At 39.6% G+C, this 14,434-nt stretch overlaps 1 protein-coding gene across 3 annotated transcripts; it reads left to right on the forward strand.

The window, feature by feature from the left end:
* Positions 1-3,438: 3,438 nt before the first annotated feature.
* dnajc11a (DnaJ (Hsp40) homolog, subfamily C, member 11a) lies at positions 3,439-13,738 on the forward strand. Of its 3 annotated transcripts, XM_077545950.1 has the most exons (17): positions 3,498-3,573; positions 4,798-4,849; positions 5,233-5,362; positions 5,444-5,517; positions 5,766-5,867; positions 6,057-6,185; positions 6,275-6,397; positions 7,763-7,836; positions 7,916-8,105; positions 8,189-8,274; positions 8,364-8,480; positions 9,455-9,610; positions 9,738-9,807; positions 9,985-10,042; positions 10,678-10,820; positions 11,199-11,328; positions 12,833-13,738. In XM_077545950.1, exons 1-17 carry the CDS (start codon positions 3,560-3,562, stop codon positions 12,856-12,858), a joined length of 1,674 nt encoding a protein of 557 aa, XP_077402076.1. In that variant the 5' UTR covers positions 3,498-3,559; the 3' UTR covers positions 12,859-13,738. The 3 variants fall into 3 exon arrangements, with proteins under 3 accessions (XP_077402068.1, XP_077402076.1, XP_077402085.1); XM_077545942.1 differs by lacking the exon at positions 4,798-4,849 and having other exon boundaries at positions 3,439-3,573; XM_077545959.1 differs by lacking the exons at positions 3,498-3,573; positions 4,798-4,849 and adding an exon at positions 4,129-4,248.
* The last annotated feature ends 696 nt before the right edge of the window (positions 13,739-14,434 follow it).

Below are 14,434 nucleotides of genomic sequence, written 5' to 3' on the forward strand. Positions count from 1 at the left end.
GAGTCGGTCCGAACCAGGCCAACTTACTATTGGCTGCCAGGCGGTGACTGACAACACACACATACACGTCTCCCCCTCCTCACCTACTGTGTGTGCGTGTGTGTGTCTTACAAAAGAAAAACAATGACTGAATGTTATTTCATGTTCAGACACCTAAGCCTCATCCCTAATCAAATAAATGTTGTTAAGCAATGGATAATCAATGACAGTTCAGAGGGTTTTCCAATTGCCTGGTGAATATTTCCATCGATCTCATTTTCTAACGTGCTTATCTTAAATTAGAGTCGCAGGTGAATTGCTCCCTCCCTACCCTCATGGCCAATTTAGTCTTCAATTATGCATGTTTTTTGGAATGTGGGCAAAAGTTGGAGTACCCGGAGAAAACACCTACAGAGAGACGATTTTTTTTTGACAAATATTGCTTCAGTTCACTAACAGTCACAGCAAACATATGAAATGCTCAATTGCACTTTCTTTCGCAGTACCACAATGTAGTTTGATCAATGCGTCACATTTTTAAACAATTCTCACAAATCAAATTACAACAATCTAGCGTCCAATGGTTTTCAATGGACGGAGCGGTCATTTCACAGAGTAAGACCGCCATTTTGATTTGTAGCATAAACTCGGAATTGTCAAAAACATTTTATTACAAAGTCGGCTATCTAAGTAGCAGCCATGGCTAACATCTGCTTGTTTGCAGTTCTAATGCTTGGTTAGCATTGCTAGTTATTTTGTTGATTTTGGACAGCATCCTCCGTGACTATTTATCACAACTATGCTAAGCTAAGCTAACTAAGCTATACTTTCATAATTGCATATCATTATGAATGACAATGAATAAGAATCACACTTGTGTGTTGTATGTAGTGAGGCGAGTGGCTTTAGTCAAACTCGGGGGCGGGATTAGTGAAGTGAGGCTAAAAACAACAAACTAAACCGTTAGTTGTGGCTGGTTGTGCTGGGTGTGGTCGAGGGTCCTGCGACTTGGCATCTCATTAAAAATTGACACCCCCCCCCCCCCCAAAAAAAAAAAACCACACACACACACTCCATGAGTGCAGGAGGTCTGGCAACTGAAGGTAAATGGATTGAACTAATTGGGTTGTGCAAGTTCGGTTTCGAAAACATTTGCACTTTGTCTTTATCAAGTTTTCTGTGTCCCCGTAGGCAGCATGAATTTTTCTATTGGGTGGATCCCACTTGTCCCACAATTCCATCTAGAAATCCATTTTCTATCCAGCCTCCTGTTCAGGGTCACGGCAGGTGCTGGACTAGAGCCCAGTTGACATAAGGCAAAACATGGACTACACCCTAACTCAGTTTTCTTGACTTGATTGTGGGGAAAATTAATGATCATTCATTGAATTATTTTAACAGACGGGAGGAGCTCTGAATGTCTGATCTCCTGTTTCAATTCCAGTTTTGCAATGCTGCCCATGTGGGGGTTTTAGGCTAGGTACACAAAAGTGTTTTTGTTTCTTAATCTGATTGTTCATCAGTTACAGACTTCACACATGAAGATAAAAATGACACATTTAATAGTCGTGATTTTAATAATCATGATTATTTTCCAAAATCCAATCAAGAATCTAAACAGAAAAAGAGGAAACTGTTATATGATCAAATGTGATCTAATAAAACATAAAACATGGCAAAACCCGGGAAAGACAAGATGTGACAGGGAAGAGGACACAAGAAAGGATAGAAAGATTGATCGTGGTTTTAGGACTACTTTTCATGGAAAAATCCAGAGCTAAAAAATATTATATTATGATCTTAGTAGCATGGGTGGGACATGTTTGTAAATTTATGACAGCTTGCTTGTCAGGTCGCTTCTTAATTGGCTCCATTCCTTTTCACGTCAATTAATGGGGTCATGACTTGAGAATCATTGGCTTTCCCCACGGTCCAATTTTTTTCCGTTCCCTAACATTGAACAGGCTTAATATTTAAGATTAACAGGTTTTGGTCCCTATTATATGGGGCAAATGAACTCTACACAACTTACTCCACAGAATCATTTAAAAATGATAATAATTATAAAACATGAGATAATCTGGCATTTTTCATTCTTGGTCGAGAAGGGGCAAAATCGAGACAAAAAACAGCCCAATAGTCTTGCTGTGTGCTCGATTTATTGATTGCATTTCTGCATTTTGCTTTCTTGCCACAGGTGCAGATGAAATTCGAAATACTGTATGGTTAATTGGCAGGATTTAGACTGCTAACTCGTCGAGGCCTGTTGAGACTGAATCAACAGCACCTCTGCTGGTTACTGTGGTACACTGCACTCTGTTTTGACGTTAGTTCCTTTGAGACTGAATTGATTAATCAACAATCAATTCCACTATACAGGCAGACAGAAAATTTAGCAATCAATCATTTATTCCAAACATCCCTACGCTGGACTGACCACCTGTTGATCACGGGCCAGTTGATCCCACACCAGCCATCTTCGTGGACCACTACACACATCTGTGCCCCATCACACCTGTCAAATTTTCAGACCCCATGTCCTCCAATGTTGCGTCATGATCATCACTGAGTAAATAAGAAGTTCATTATACAGAGTATGCCAATATCAATATTACCATTGTGTGAATCACTGAATAGCTAAATGGTGCTTTTTCAGCCGTTGTGTTGATGAAATTTAGGAGCAAAGACACACTTTCATATCAGCCAGTGTGCCTTTAAGGTTCCCTCTTTCTATTAGTGCAGCACAGCTAGGCTTCACAATAGTGTGGCCGCGTTAATAACTTCAAGCGATCTAATTACAGATCATTGAGCTTGATACACGTTGCTGTTGGCACTCTTGTCAAATACTGCACTTAAGGATAGCCTTCATCCTACATTAACAGGATGTGGGCCAACAGTGCTGAAATGCTGGATGAGGTGGTGCTGAAAGGACAGCTCCTCTGCTGCCTGCTGTCCTTGCACGGTAAAAGAAAAAAAAAGAAAAAAAAGAAAAAAGAAAAAAAGACCATTGTCATTGAAAAGAAAGTTTGGAAACTCGTGGAAGTCCTTAAGTATTCAACCATTTGCAACTATTAGCATTTGTTGTGAGGTTATGATTATGAATGTTGAAAAACAATTTCAATAACGTTAATTGTATTTGTATCGAATATTTCACACTGTCTCATTTATTTAGTAAAATTAAAAAGGACACACAGTTACATTTACACTACAATGAAAATAAAATACTTAGTTTGAAATACTGTACAGTATGTATACTTGTAGGCAGCTGCTATGTTAGTGTAAAAAAAATACTTATTGGCCAGTCAATATGTATTACAACAATAACATATCGGAAACAAAGAATTATTTTAAGAAAAACTATAATTTGTGTAAAATTTAAATGTAAAACAACCATTTCCAGCCACATATACACGTGAAACATTTTTGTTTGGTTGCACTTCCGCCACACAAGATGGCGCCAGAGTGCGACAGCCAAAGTGCAACTCTGAGGAAATGACAAACAAGAAATGACCGGGAGTAAACATGGCGTCTTCCTTAGACGATGATGAGATCTCCAGTGATGATTACTATTCCCTATTAAATGTCCGGCGAGAGGTATATTATGCATTTTTCTTCTTAAGTACTAACATATACAAGGATCCTCAAGCCGTTCAGTTCGGCATCTTTCTATGTTCGTTTACGGTTACGCGTGTCATGATGTTTCACGTTAGCCAAACGGCTAACTTGTGACCCTCGACATTGATTTCTGTCGCTGCCTGGAAACTTTTTCCAAGACGCGAAACAAGTTGATGTCTGACAATTTTACTTCAAGAATCAACCGGTCGGCGAAACACCTTGGACTAGTGCACGCTACCTCGTTTTTAGGGGCCGTCGTAACAGACTTTAGATTTTTAGTTGACGTATTGATTGCACCATGCACCGGCAGGGCTATTTTGCTAATGCTATCAGCATTGACTACACCTGGATTTACTTACAGATTAGATTAGACCTTGATGTCAGGGGATCGAGTGCTCACGGGTGTTTTCATTTGACTTTATTTTTAATGCAGAGTACAGTGTGCCATGTGAATATGCATATGCAGGTTGTGACTGACCCATCTTAACTTTTTAAATTGTAATTTATGGGCAAAAATCAACATTTAATATATAGTAGTTAATCAATTTAACAGCTATGGTGACGTCTTGGTGATGAAAAGCATCACTCGTGCCACTCTCCACTTCTAATGAGGCCGCAACTTTGCTCACAGTGACAGGAGTGCTACTACAACTGGCAAGGACATGTTACTGTTGGGGTTTTTGCACATTTGGTGTCAACATAAAAGAGGTTTAAAAACGGTTTTGTTTTCATCTCATCTTCTTGTCTCCGCTGCAGTGGGATAACTGATTCATTTTCCGCACAATGCACCACCAAGTTTGTGTTCCTGTATTAATTAAGTATGCACATGCATAGTAAGGTGATGGTATGGTACATTCTATGAGAAGGGACACTTGAAGCTATCATTATGGATTAAGCATTTCGATTTTTTTTTAACCCTGGAGAACCCAAGAACCGTTTTCTTCTTTGGAAAATTATGAATTATACATTAAAAGTCTGCTATAAATTCACTGAACACCAAAATATGTTTTTTCAATTTTAACCATTTTTTTGAACTAGCTCAGAGTTGCTAATTTATCAATATATATATATATATATATATATATATATATAACATACTCCTAGGCATTCTGCAACATGATATGAAATAGATTAACAAAAAAAACACAATTTTACCATCTGATGGTTTGCTGAGAAGATGGTTTTGTTTGGATTGATTTCCAGCTCAACAGAACAGCATGTTGCCAGCCATCTTGTCACCACCACTCTGGCTCATGTAAGTGCAATATTCCTCCACTAGATGGCCCCATGCAGGGGTCAGAAGTGGCACTCTGGACTTTTGAAGTTAAATTTGTAAAAAAAAAAAAAAAAAGGTCTTTGTTATTTGAGTAGCAGAATTTATAGGGGCCAAATTTGACCCCGTGGGTTCTCCAGGGTTTTAATCATATGAATTAAGACTTAGTTCACCAATGACCCTAATTACAACAAACAGTATAGAAAATGGATGGGTGAGTGGGTGGCATGTCAAAATCAGTAATTTTACATTTAATGACTACGGTATATTTTGTACAGATAGCTGATGACCTCCCCCACCCATACCTCATATTTATACATCCATATATCTTATAAAACATGTATATCTTCACTCTCATGCTTCAGGCAACGCAGGACCAGCTGAAGGCGGCGTACAGGCGATTATGCATGTTATACCACCCAGACAAACATCGGGATCCAGAACTAAAGCGACAAGCAGAGCAGCTTTTTAACCTTGTACATGAAGCTTATGAAGGTAATGCACTACATGATGACTGACATCGTAAAAACATATAGCAATACCAACATTCATGGATAACTTGTTGTGTTTTTCTAGTGCTCAGGGATCCACAGGCACGAGCTATCTATGATATCTATGGCAAGCGTGGACTTGATGTTGACGGATGGGAGGTAATTGAAGTGAGATTTTTGCTCCAGAAGAATTGTTTTTTGATTAGCTGGTGGAACAGAATCTTTACCTGTATGGTGATATGTGTTGAGATTATCGGAGCTCACCCATGCACACAATACGGCCAAAACTGTTCAATGCCTTTTTTTTTCATCTTCATGTGTCGGATCTGTCACAGACCATCTTTTAAGATTTAAAAAAAAAACAACAACAAAAAAACAATTGGGGCCTAAATACGTTTTTCCTCCAGGTGGTGGAGAGAAAAAGAACTCCTGCAGACATTCGAGAGGAGTACGAGCGTCTTCAGAAGGAGCGAGAGGAGAGGAGACTCCAGCAAAGGACCAACCCAAACGTATGCTCACTGGTCAACAACTGACCTTATCTTGAATCACTCCTGCAAAAGTTTGTTCTTTAACTTAATTGGTTTAGAGTGACACAAGTCCTTTTCAAGCAATCAAATACAATTCCTACATATCTCTCTAACAGTAAGTTAGCACTCTACTACTTTGACACTATTTTTCTCACCGCTTTCTACTCAAAGGGAACAATTAGTGTGGGCATTGATGCCACGGACCTTTTTGATCGTTATGAGGAGGACTATGAGGGCATGGATGGAGGCGGCATCCCACACGTCGAAATCAACAAGATGCACATATCACAATCCATAGAGGTGACACTTGACGCCAAATTGCATGTTAATGATATATTTTTAAGGGGTGTGTGCTAGATGTTATCAACTCTGCATGTGTTCTTCTACAGGCCCCCCTTACCACAAATGACACGGCCATCTTGTCTGGTTCCTTGTCTACACACAATGGAAATGGAGGCGGGACTATTAACTTGGCCTTGAGAAGAGTCACCTCCGCTCGGGGCTGGGGGGAGGTATGTTGCTTAGACGCGTACACTGTTTACAATAATGTAGGGATTCGGCTTCCGGGGGAAGTTTCAGGATGCGCTGTAAACTTTGCAGGTGATCCTAACATTTTTAATGCACAGCTCCAGCTGTTCAAATTACAGTACTATTTGCACAATTGTTCTCTTAACAAGGAATGTCAGGAAGGGAAAAATGCTATCGCACATGTTGAGAATAACAAAAGATACAATTTAAATAAAACCTTCATTCAAATACAACTTGATGCTACAAGTTACTGCATATGAGCAAGGCCATACATAGAAAAAGTGAGAATTGTGTCCATGTCCCAATAGGGGTGTGAATTGCCTAGTACCTGGCGATTCGATTCGATTAATCCCAATACGAATCTACAAATTGATTATTGTGATTTATTTATTTTTTACTCAAATTTTGAAAATACTAAGCAGTAAACATGTACACTGTAAGATTTGTATGAAAATGTATTTATTTATCTGAAAATTCAGGCATATAACTGAACCACTAGTATTAGCAAACAGGTTGCAGTCGGTTTCATGTTTGAACAGCACTGAAATAAAATATTAAGGATTAATGTTCCATTAATAAAACATTCTTCCATGCTTAATGTGTGAATCCTAACCCTAAGACGTTTTGTTGAATGTTCCCATAAAAAATTGATTTTTAAAAATCAATTTGGCCTCATATCGAATCGATTCAAGAATTGCATGCTGTTATATCGCCAAATCGATTTTTTTTTTAACACCCCTATGTCCCAATAATTATCACTCTGACTGGCAGTTATCATTTGTGTCATGCAACTGGTGCCTCCCCTAACACAGACGTCTTGCTTTCTCACAGTAAAGTGATTATAACAATATCTGAGAACGAAAGAGGAAAAAGGTCTGCTTTCTTATCCTCTCAATTAATACAATAGATGATATGACATGGAATACATTTGATAAGAGTTTAGGCTTATATTTTCCTACAAGAAGCTAAATGGCACCATTGACAACAGGTGTTTTCCCAGAATGTCCTTGTATGCCTTTCTGTGACTCTTCCGGTCTCTCTGTATCTCTTTTCACTCTTTCATTTATGCTTGTCCGTTGCCTCTCTTTGTGGTAGTAGTTTTTGTGGTTCAATGAAAATAAATAAATATACTATAATCTTATGTGGAACCTCAAAACCTAATACAGGGTCACAGTTTTTCTGTTGCGGTGCGTAGTAGATGTGCTGCTTAATTGCTAGGTGGATGGAGAAGAACTGCAACACTTTTTTTTTTTTGTGACAGTTTATGTCACAAGTGTTCGCCTGTTTCGAATAGTTTATTACAATACATGCCATGTTGACACAATGTCTCATAATATTTGTGCACACAGATAGAGCTCGGCGCCGGGGACACCCACGGACCTCTGTTTGGAATGAAGATATTCCGAAATTTGACGCCACGCTTGTAAGGTTTTAGAAAAGATGTTCCATGAACGACACAGATGGACGGTTATGTAAGTATTTTTTTGTCTGTTCCGCCTCAGCTTTGTGACAGCGCAGTGCGGACTCCAGGTTTCGTCCCGAGGCGTGCGTCCTGGCATCACCACGGTGCTGGCCCGTCACCTCGACAAGAACACAATGGGTTACCTGCAGTGGCGATGGGGGATTCAGTCTTCCATGAACACCAGCATTGTCAGGGACACTGAGAGCAGCCATTTTACTTTCGCAGTGCAGGTCTGTTGCCGTCACTTCTTTGTGTGCGTCACCATTAAGTCGCCAGTCAGCGATGAGCCGCCATGTTCGCTTACTCTTTGCAGCTCGGCATTCCACACACTTTTATGATGATGAGCTACCAGTACAAGTTCCAGGATGAAGACCAGACGAAGATTAAGGGCTCAATAAAGTTTGTTGTCAGAATATAACGCCTTATTATTGTTAATCAACTGTAGATTGTGGATGTTTTGCACAGGTTGGCCTTTGTGTGTGTTGCAGGTCTGGTTTCTTTGGGACTGTGCTGGAGTACGGTGCTGAGAGGAAAATCAGTCGACACAGCGTTTTAGGGGCCACGGTCAGTGTCGGGGTGCCTCAGGGTATCTCGCTCAAGGTCAAGTAAGTGCCAATTTTGTTTTCATTCGTTGATTTGTGACATGCGAATGGTTTGTGTCTAGAGGTCGCTATTGTCAAAATTTAAAGACCCTGTTTTGAAACTTTAATTACATATTTCTAAGTGCATTATTCCTGTTTGAAAATAATTGCTGAAAGACAACTGTCACATTGAATTATTAGAGCATTAAACAGTTTTTCACCAATTGTTTTGCAGATTTTTTTAATTTCTTTGATTCGCCCCCCTCCCCCCAAAAAATAAAAAAAATTAAATAAATGTTATTTTTATTTGAAATTCACCTATCGCGGGTGAACACTGTCCCTCAAAAGTCTTTGAATAGTCAGCTGGTTGGGCCATTTTAGAGTGCCTCGTTGTCAGCCGTAAGTGTGCACATGTCATGCAGAGAAAGGCAGAATAGCGAGTGGGTGAAGGATTTCTATTTATAAGATAAGTCCAAGTAGACAGCCTGCGTATGGACCGAGATTTCAGGATAGGGTGACCTGTTTAGGGTGTCTCGTTGTTGGCCATGAGTGTGTGCATATCACTGAGACAAGGCAGAAGGGGGGTGATAGGATTGTTGACCAGTTGAGCAGGGTATGATTTCAACGTATTCCGTGGATGCACCCACAAGGTTTTTCATATTGTTGAAGCCTCATTTTATATACTCAGCATTTTTTTAAATGTTTAAATTTGGCAGGCTTGTTAACAAATATGTTCAATTATAATTTTTTATTTTCACAATTAAAATATTTGTTCTCTACCGCCCGAATGGAAATGTTCACCACCTCTTACATTTGCTACACTTATTGAGAGATACTAACAGAAGACACCACTCAATTCATTTACAGACATAAAACCTTAGCTGAGCAGTGTAAGTCTGTTTTAGGCATTCCAGGAATAGACTTCCTTGTGTCATCAAAAGAAATATCACACAGTTGATCCGCTTGTCTAGAAATAATCAAAGTGACTCTCTCTGCAGGCTAAACAGAGCCAGCCAGACGTATTTCTTCCCTATTCACCTGACTGACCAACTCCTGCCAAGTGCTGTATTTTACGCCACAGTTGGACCGCTGGTTGTCTACCTCGCCATGCAGCAGCTCATTATCCGGCCATACGTGCTGGCCCAGAAGGAACGGTAAGAAATTCCCACTTTATTTGAACCGAGGAAAGTTGCTCAAGGAAGCGCCACATGCATTATTACAGCTGATTTTTTTGTTTGCCCCCCCCCCCCCCCCCCCACACACACATCTATCTTTTAACAGAGACTTGGACAGGCAGCGTGAAAGCTCAGCCTCAAACATAGCCAAAAAGAAACAGGAAGCAGAGGCGGCGGTGAGCGCTTCATTAGAGATGTATTTGGCGTTGCGTTAGAAGCAAAGGAAATGTTTAAAGGTTGCTGTAACGGCCATGCAGAGATGGAATGAGAGAGAAAGTCTTAGTGATTTCATTAATGCATGAGATCCATCTAATCTCACATTTTGTTTCTGTGCGCCTTTTTCATTTCTGAAGGTCTTGCTCATGCAGGAGTCAGTGCGGAGGATTATCGAAGCAGAGGAGTCTCGAATGGGTACGATTATTAACATTTGAAAGCCGAGCTAATCCGTGTTGTCATGTTTCTTTAACATCTTGGGAAACGCTTTCGTTCTTTTGAGACTCAAAAAAAAAAGTCCAAACGTTTTAGTTCAGAAGATTTCAAGTGCAAGATGCAGTGCTTCTTTTCTTCCTCTGAAACAAATTAAGATTTCACTGCAATTTTTGTGGCACTTTGGACAGCGACATAAACAAGGTGAACGTTTTTAGAAGGGGAATAATGGTGTTTTAATCTGTGCCATGCCTTTGACTAGCAATAATTGGTGCTTTTAAGACATTCCTTGATAAGCACACTTGTAAAATACTTTTAAGCACGCTATTTAATATTCCACTGTAGAACTCCAGCAACTGTCATTGTAAAGGTTTGTGTTTTATAGTCATTAGTGGTCCAGCACTTTTCCCTTAGAATGTTTTTCTTCTTTTTATTTTCAAACAATGAGCTGATGTTCTACTTGATGTTGTTAAGCACTATCAAAATGGATTTAAACTGTCACCTGTACAATCGAAGAAAAATGTTCTGTGGCATTCACTCAGCCGCTGTCAAACTTGGAAAAATAATACGGATGCATTTGATTTACGTTCTTGTTAAGCCACGCCTTCCTCCAAAACCAGGTCTCATCATCCTTAATGCCTGGTATGGCAAGTTTGTGACGGACAACAGCCGAAAGCACGAAAGGGCAAAGGTGATTGATGTGAGCGTGCCGCTGCAGTGTCTGGTGAAAGATTCCAAACTCATCCTCACCGAGGCCGCAAAGGTACAAGACCAAATTTCCAACTTCATTCCCAAACCGACAGGACTATGCAATGACTTTTAAGCAGAAATGCAAGGCCACAAAAGTTTGACTTTTAATGTGTGTGGCTTTAAAAGGCAGAGTTTGGCTTTTATGAGTGATGTTCAAGTCAGCGAATGAGTTAGCCATCGTTTTCAATTTACCTTTACCAGTTAGCCTTGGTGGAGGTCTGTGCTCCCCTTAGTGATACTGTATATGTGCTCCTTTGAAGAATTGGTAAAATAACAAATCTAAAGGCATCTTCACAGTACTGTAATGAGGCAGCAAATGTGATTTATTTATTTATTTTGTGATTTTTCAACGTCTTACCGTTTTTTTTTTTCTTTCTCATCTGCATTTTAGTCAGGCCTCCCTGGTTTCTATGACCCCTGTGTGGGAGAGGAAAAGAGCCTAAAGGTGCTGTATCAGTTCCGCGGCGTCATGCATCAAGTCCTGTCAGGAGACTCTGAACCACTCAGGATACCAAAGCAATGTGAGTCCCCAGTTAAGATGCGTTTCCACTAAGTGGTCCAGTTCAGTTGAGTTCTACACAAGACCTTTTGGGACAGCCATCTCTGATTTGGTTGACTTTTCCCATATGGGATTTGTAACTAGTGTTCCGATACCGATACTGGTCCCGATACGGCATTAAAACAGTGGTATCGGTGAGTACTAGCAAGTAACATGCCGATACCATTCATTCTGACGCTGATATAGGACTTTGGATGCAGCATCTTGTGTCTTGCTCTTGCACGACATTCACTGATGTGTGACATGTTCACTGCATGCCGAGCTAACATATCCTATTGGCCCTTAAATGCTCTGAACCAATGGCAGGAGAGCTTTTTCATGTTGAGAAAAAAAAAAACGTAGGTATGGTATCGGAACAATTCTATTTGTAACAAGAATGACTTCTTTTCTTTTCTTTTTTTAAGTAACCTATCAGTACAGCGCACTGGAAGTCAACATCAACACAAGCTCAATTAAGCAGAAGTTTCACGTTACCGGCCACTTGAGCTTGTTTAAAAGCTTAAATTGAAATATTATGATGCTCACCAACCTAAGGTCTGTACAGGTAATAAACACCTGCTCTAGGAGTTTGATGTTTTCGTCACTGGTTCCCAAGAACTAAGGGTGTCAAAATGATCGCGTTAACCTTAAAGTGCCTTTAGCGCCACTCATTTTTTTAACGCTCGATTAACGACCGCCTTTTATTTGGAAAGCCTCTATTGAAGGGAATTCCAGTCACGACGCAACAGAAACGTCCACGTCAAAATTAGCCAATAGAAATGCACTGTACTACACACAATGTTTAAGGGGCAGAATGTTAGTGTGGAGGAGCCATTTGGACTGTGTAGCACTACCGCTGGTTCCTTTCTTTGAAATAACGCAGCCGTTAGCAACGAGCTAGGTTGCTCCAGCTCTCTTAAGAGGTGTCCTCTCAAACCCTGTGAGAGCCAAGAGCACAATGGATGCCGTCTTGTCATTTGGAGTGACCCCCAAGCCACTTGATGTTTGGATGTGAGGCGTATTTTATTCAGCAACTCCAGAAAATAGCTCGTAGGTGTAACACCATAGTCATGCTCTTTCTTGACTCGCTCGGACCAGCGGCTCTGGCTTCAGGCTTGCAGTAAAGCCGTGTCACTTTACAGTCAATGCGCTTCCGAGAACTTATATATATTTATATACACTTGTATGTGTGTGTGTGTATATATATATATATATACTTTTATGCCGTGTTTGTTTGCTGGTGTGCTATGAGATTTTTTCTCATGTAAAATTGGGTCTTGGTTCAACAAAGCATGCGGTACCCAATGCCAACGGTAATGAATGCAACTGAACTGAACCTGCTTGGAAGGATTTTTTTTTTTTGGGCTACTATATGCTGTCCAACAATCCACAAATATGTTTTTGTGCAGTGAATCGTTTAAAGTCTTGACAATCCACAGATGTGTCCTCCCTCTTTGACTTCTGGCTGTTCTTGTTCCTCTTTGCAGCTCACAGGATAGATACAGACACATAGGAGTTCCTGTGCTGACCCCCCCCAAAAAAAAGCCACATCCCTCGGCTGGGAGAGAAGACTGATTCATCTTTTGGATACAACAGGGGGCAAAGTCTTGAACACCCTAAATGTACTGCTCTATCATTGGTCTTTATATTGATCAGTAAAAACAAGCCGAATGAATTGTGATACTTGAAATCAATTATTACCATCTTAAGATCTTTGTTAAGGCAAACCTCGGTGTACATTTACTTTGGCCAGAGGTGGCAAATCCAGGTCCAGAAAGGTGCTTCTACTAAACCGTCAGGGTAAATCAGCTCATTTCCCTGCCGGATGAGTAGAAACAGCTGTGGCTGAAGTAAGGCTGCACGATATTGGAAAACATGGGATATGCAATATAGTTGTTGAATATTGCATAATCAATATTATTGCGATATTTAACATGTACCTAAAAAAATAAACATTTTATTATCTAATGAAAGAATAAAATGTTTAATGTATTCTTAGTTAATTGTAATTACTCTAGAATGTTTAACTGTTGGATGGTGATGCACATTTAAGTTTGCATCTAGCTAGCTGGTCAAATTCAGATAAACGCATACAATTCCATATGAAACTTATTTCATGTCTTTGTGATTTGCATATTGCAAAGGCTAATGTCGTGATATTGATATTTTTTCGTGATAGATATTTTTCGATATTTTGCCCAGCCGTAGACTAAAGCCAAACCGTGGCGGGGTTTTTACTTTCTGTTCCTGGATTTGCCACTTCTGGTTAAGGTGTGTCTTTTATGATCAACTTTTGTGATCAATTCTTTGACATTGCAGTGCCTACGTGATTTAAAACACAATTGCACCAGTTTGTTTGCCATAATATTAAAATCTGTCTCTGTCATGGATAATGGTGTGTTTTTCTTATTGCTGGTCATTATTGCAAGTGACCTTTGCTGTTGGCATTGAGGGAGGTAAAAAGCACATGATTTTGTTCGCCCATGCTATTCCTTCATGGTTCAAGACCATTTTTTCTGTCAGTAAAAACAAACTCATGCTGATTCTAATTTAAAAGCACGGTTTCCATAGTAGCCTAATAGCATAATTACCTGTCATTGTTACCTTTGTGTCAATGTCAATCAAAAACTACTGTCCTTGCTTGTTCAGGTAATGGATGTTCATGTTTTTAATTAAACAATCAAAGACATTAAGTGCACTGTTACATCATAGTTTTAATGTTATTGTAATAGGGCTTGTGGTGCCCTATAATGTTAACTTTTTTTTTCAATTACATTTTTGGGTTTTTATTACATTTTTGATCGTGTTAAATACAAATGTTATATTTTCAGGTTATTACTACATTGTAGGGCGCTCCATAGGTCGTTTAGCTGTTTAGTGTTTACATTCGGGGTTTTTATAATCAAATACACTAAAAATAAATACAATCATATTACCCAGCACATTCCATGTTGAATAAGGGGAATAAATATCCATAGTGTCAAATGGATTTGTAAAATGACTTCATTAAAAATAATTATATTTTATTTATGCAAATTACCATGCCTTCGTTGGCTGACCATAGTACAGTACAGTTGATTTCTGGTAAC

The sequence above is a fragment of the Vanacampus margaritifer genome, chromosome 1 (genome assembly GCF_051991255.1).
Source record: "Vanacampus margaritifer isolate UIUO_Vmar chromosome 1, RoL_Vmar_1.0, whole genome shotgun sequence".
NCBI lineage: Eukaryota > Metazoa > Chordata > Actinopteri > Syngnathiformes > Syngnathidae > Vanacampus > Vanacampus margaritifer.

Bases quoted from the DNA above. Each gene is read 5' to 3' on its own strand.
- dnajc11a (XM_077545942.1), top strand. From the start codon at position 3,502: ATGGCGTCTTCCTTAGACGATGATGAGATCTCCAGTGATGATTACTAT. The intron at 3,574-5,232 runs GTATATTATGCA...CTCATGCTTCAG, and splicing joins TATTAAATGTCCGGCGAGAG to GCAACGCAGGACCAGCTGAA. The intron at 5,363-5,443 runs GTAATGCACTAC...GTGTTTTTCTAG, and splicing joins TGTACATGAAGCTTATGAAG to TGCTCAGGGATCCACAGGCA.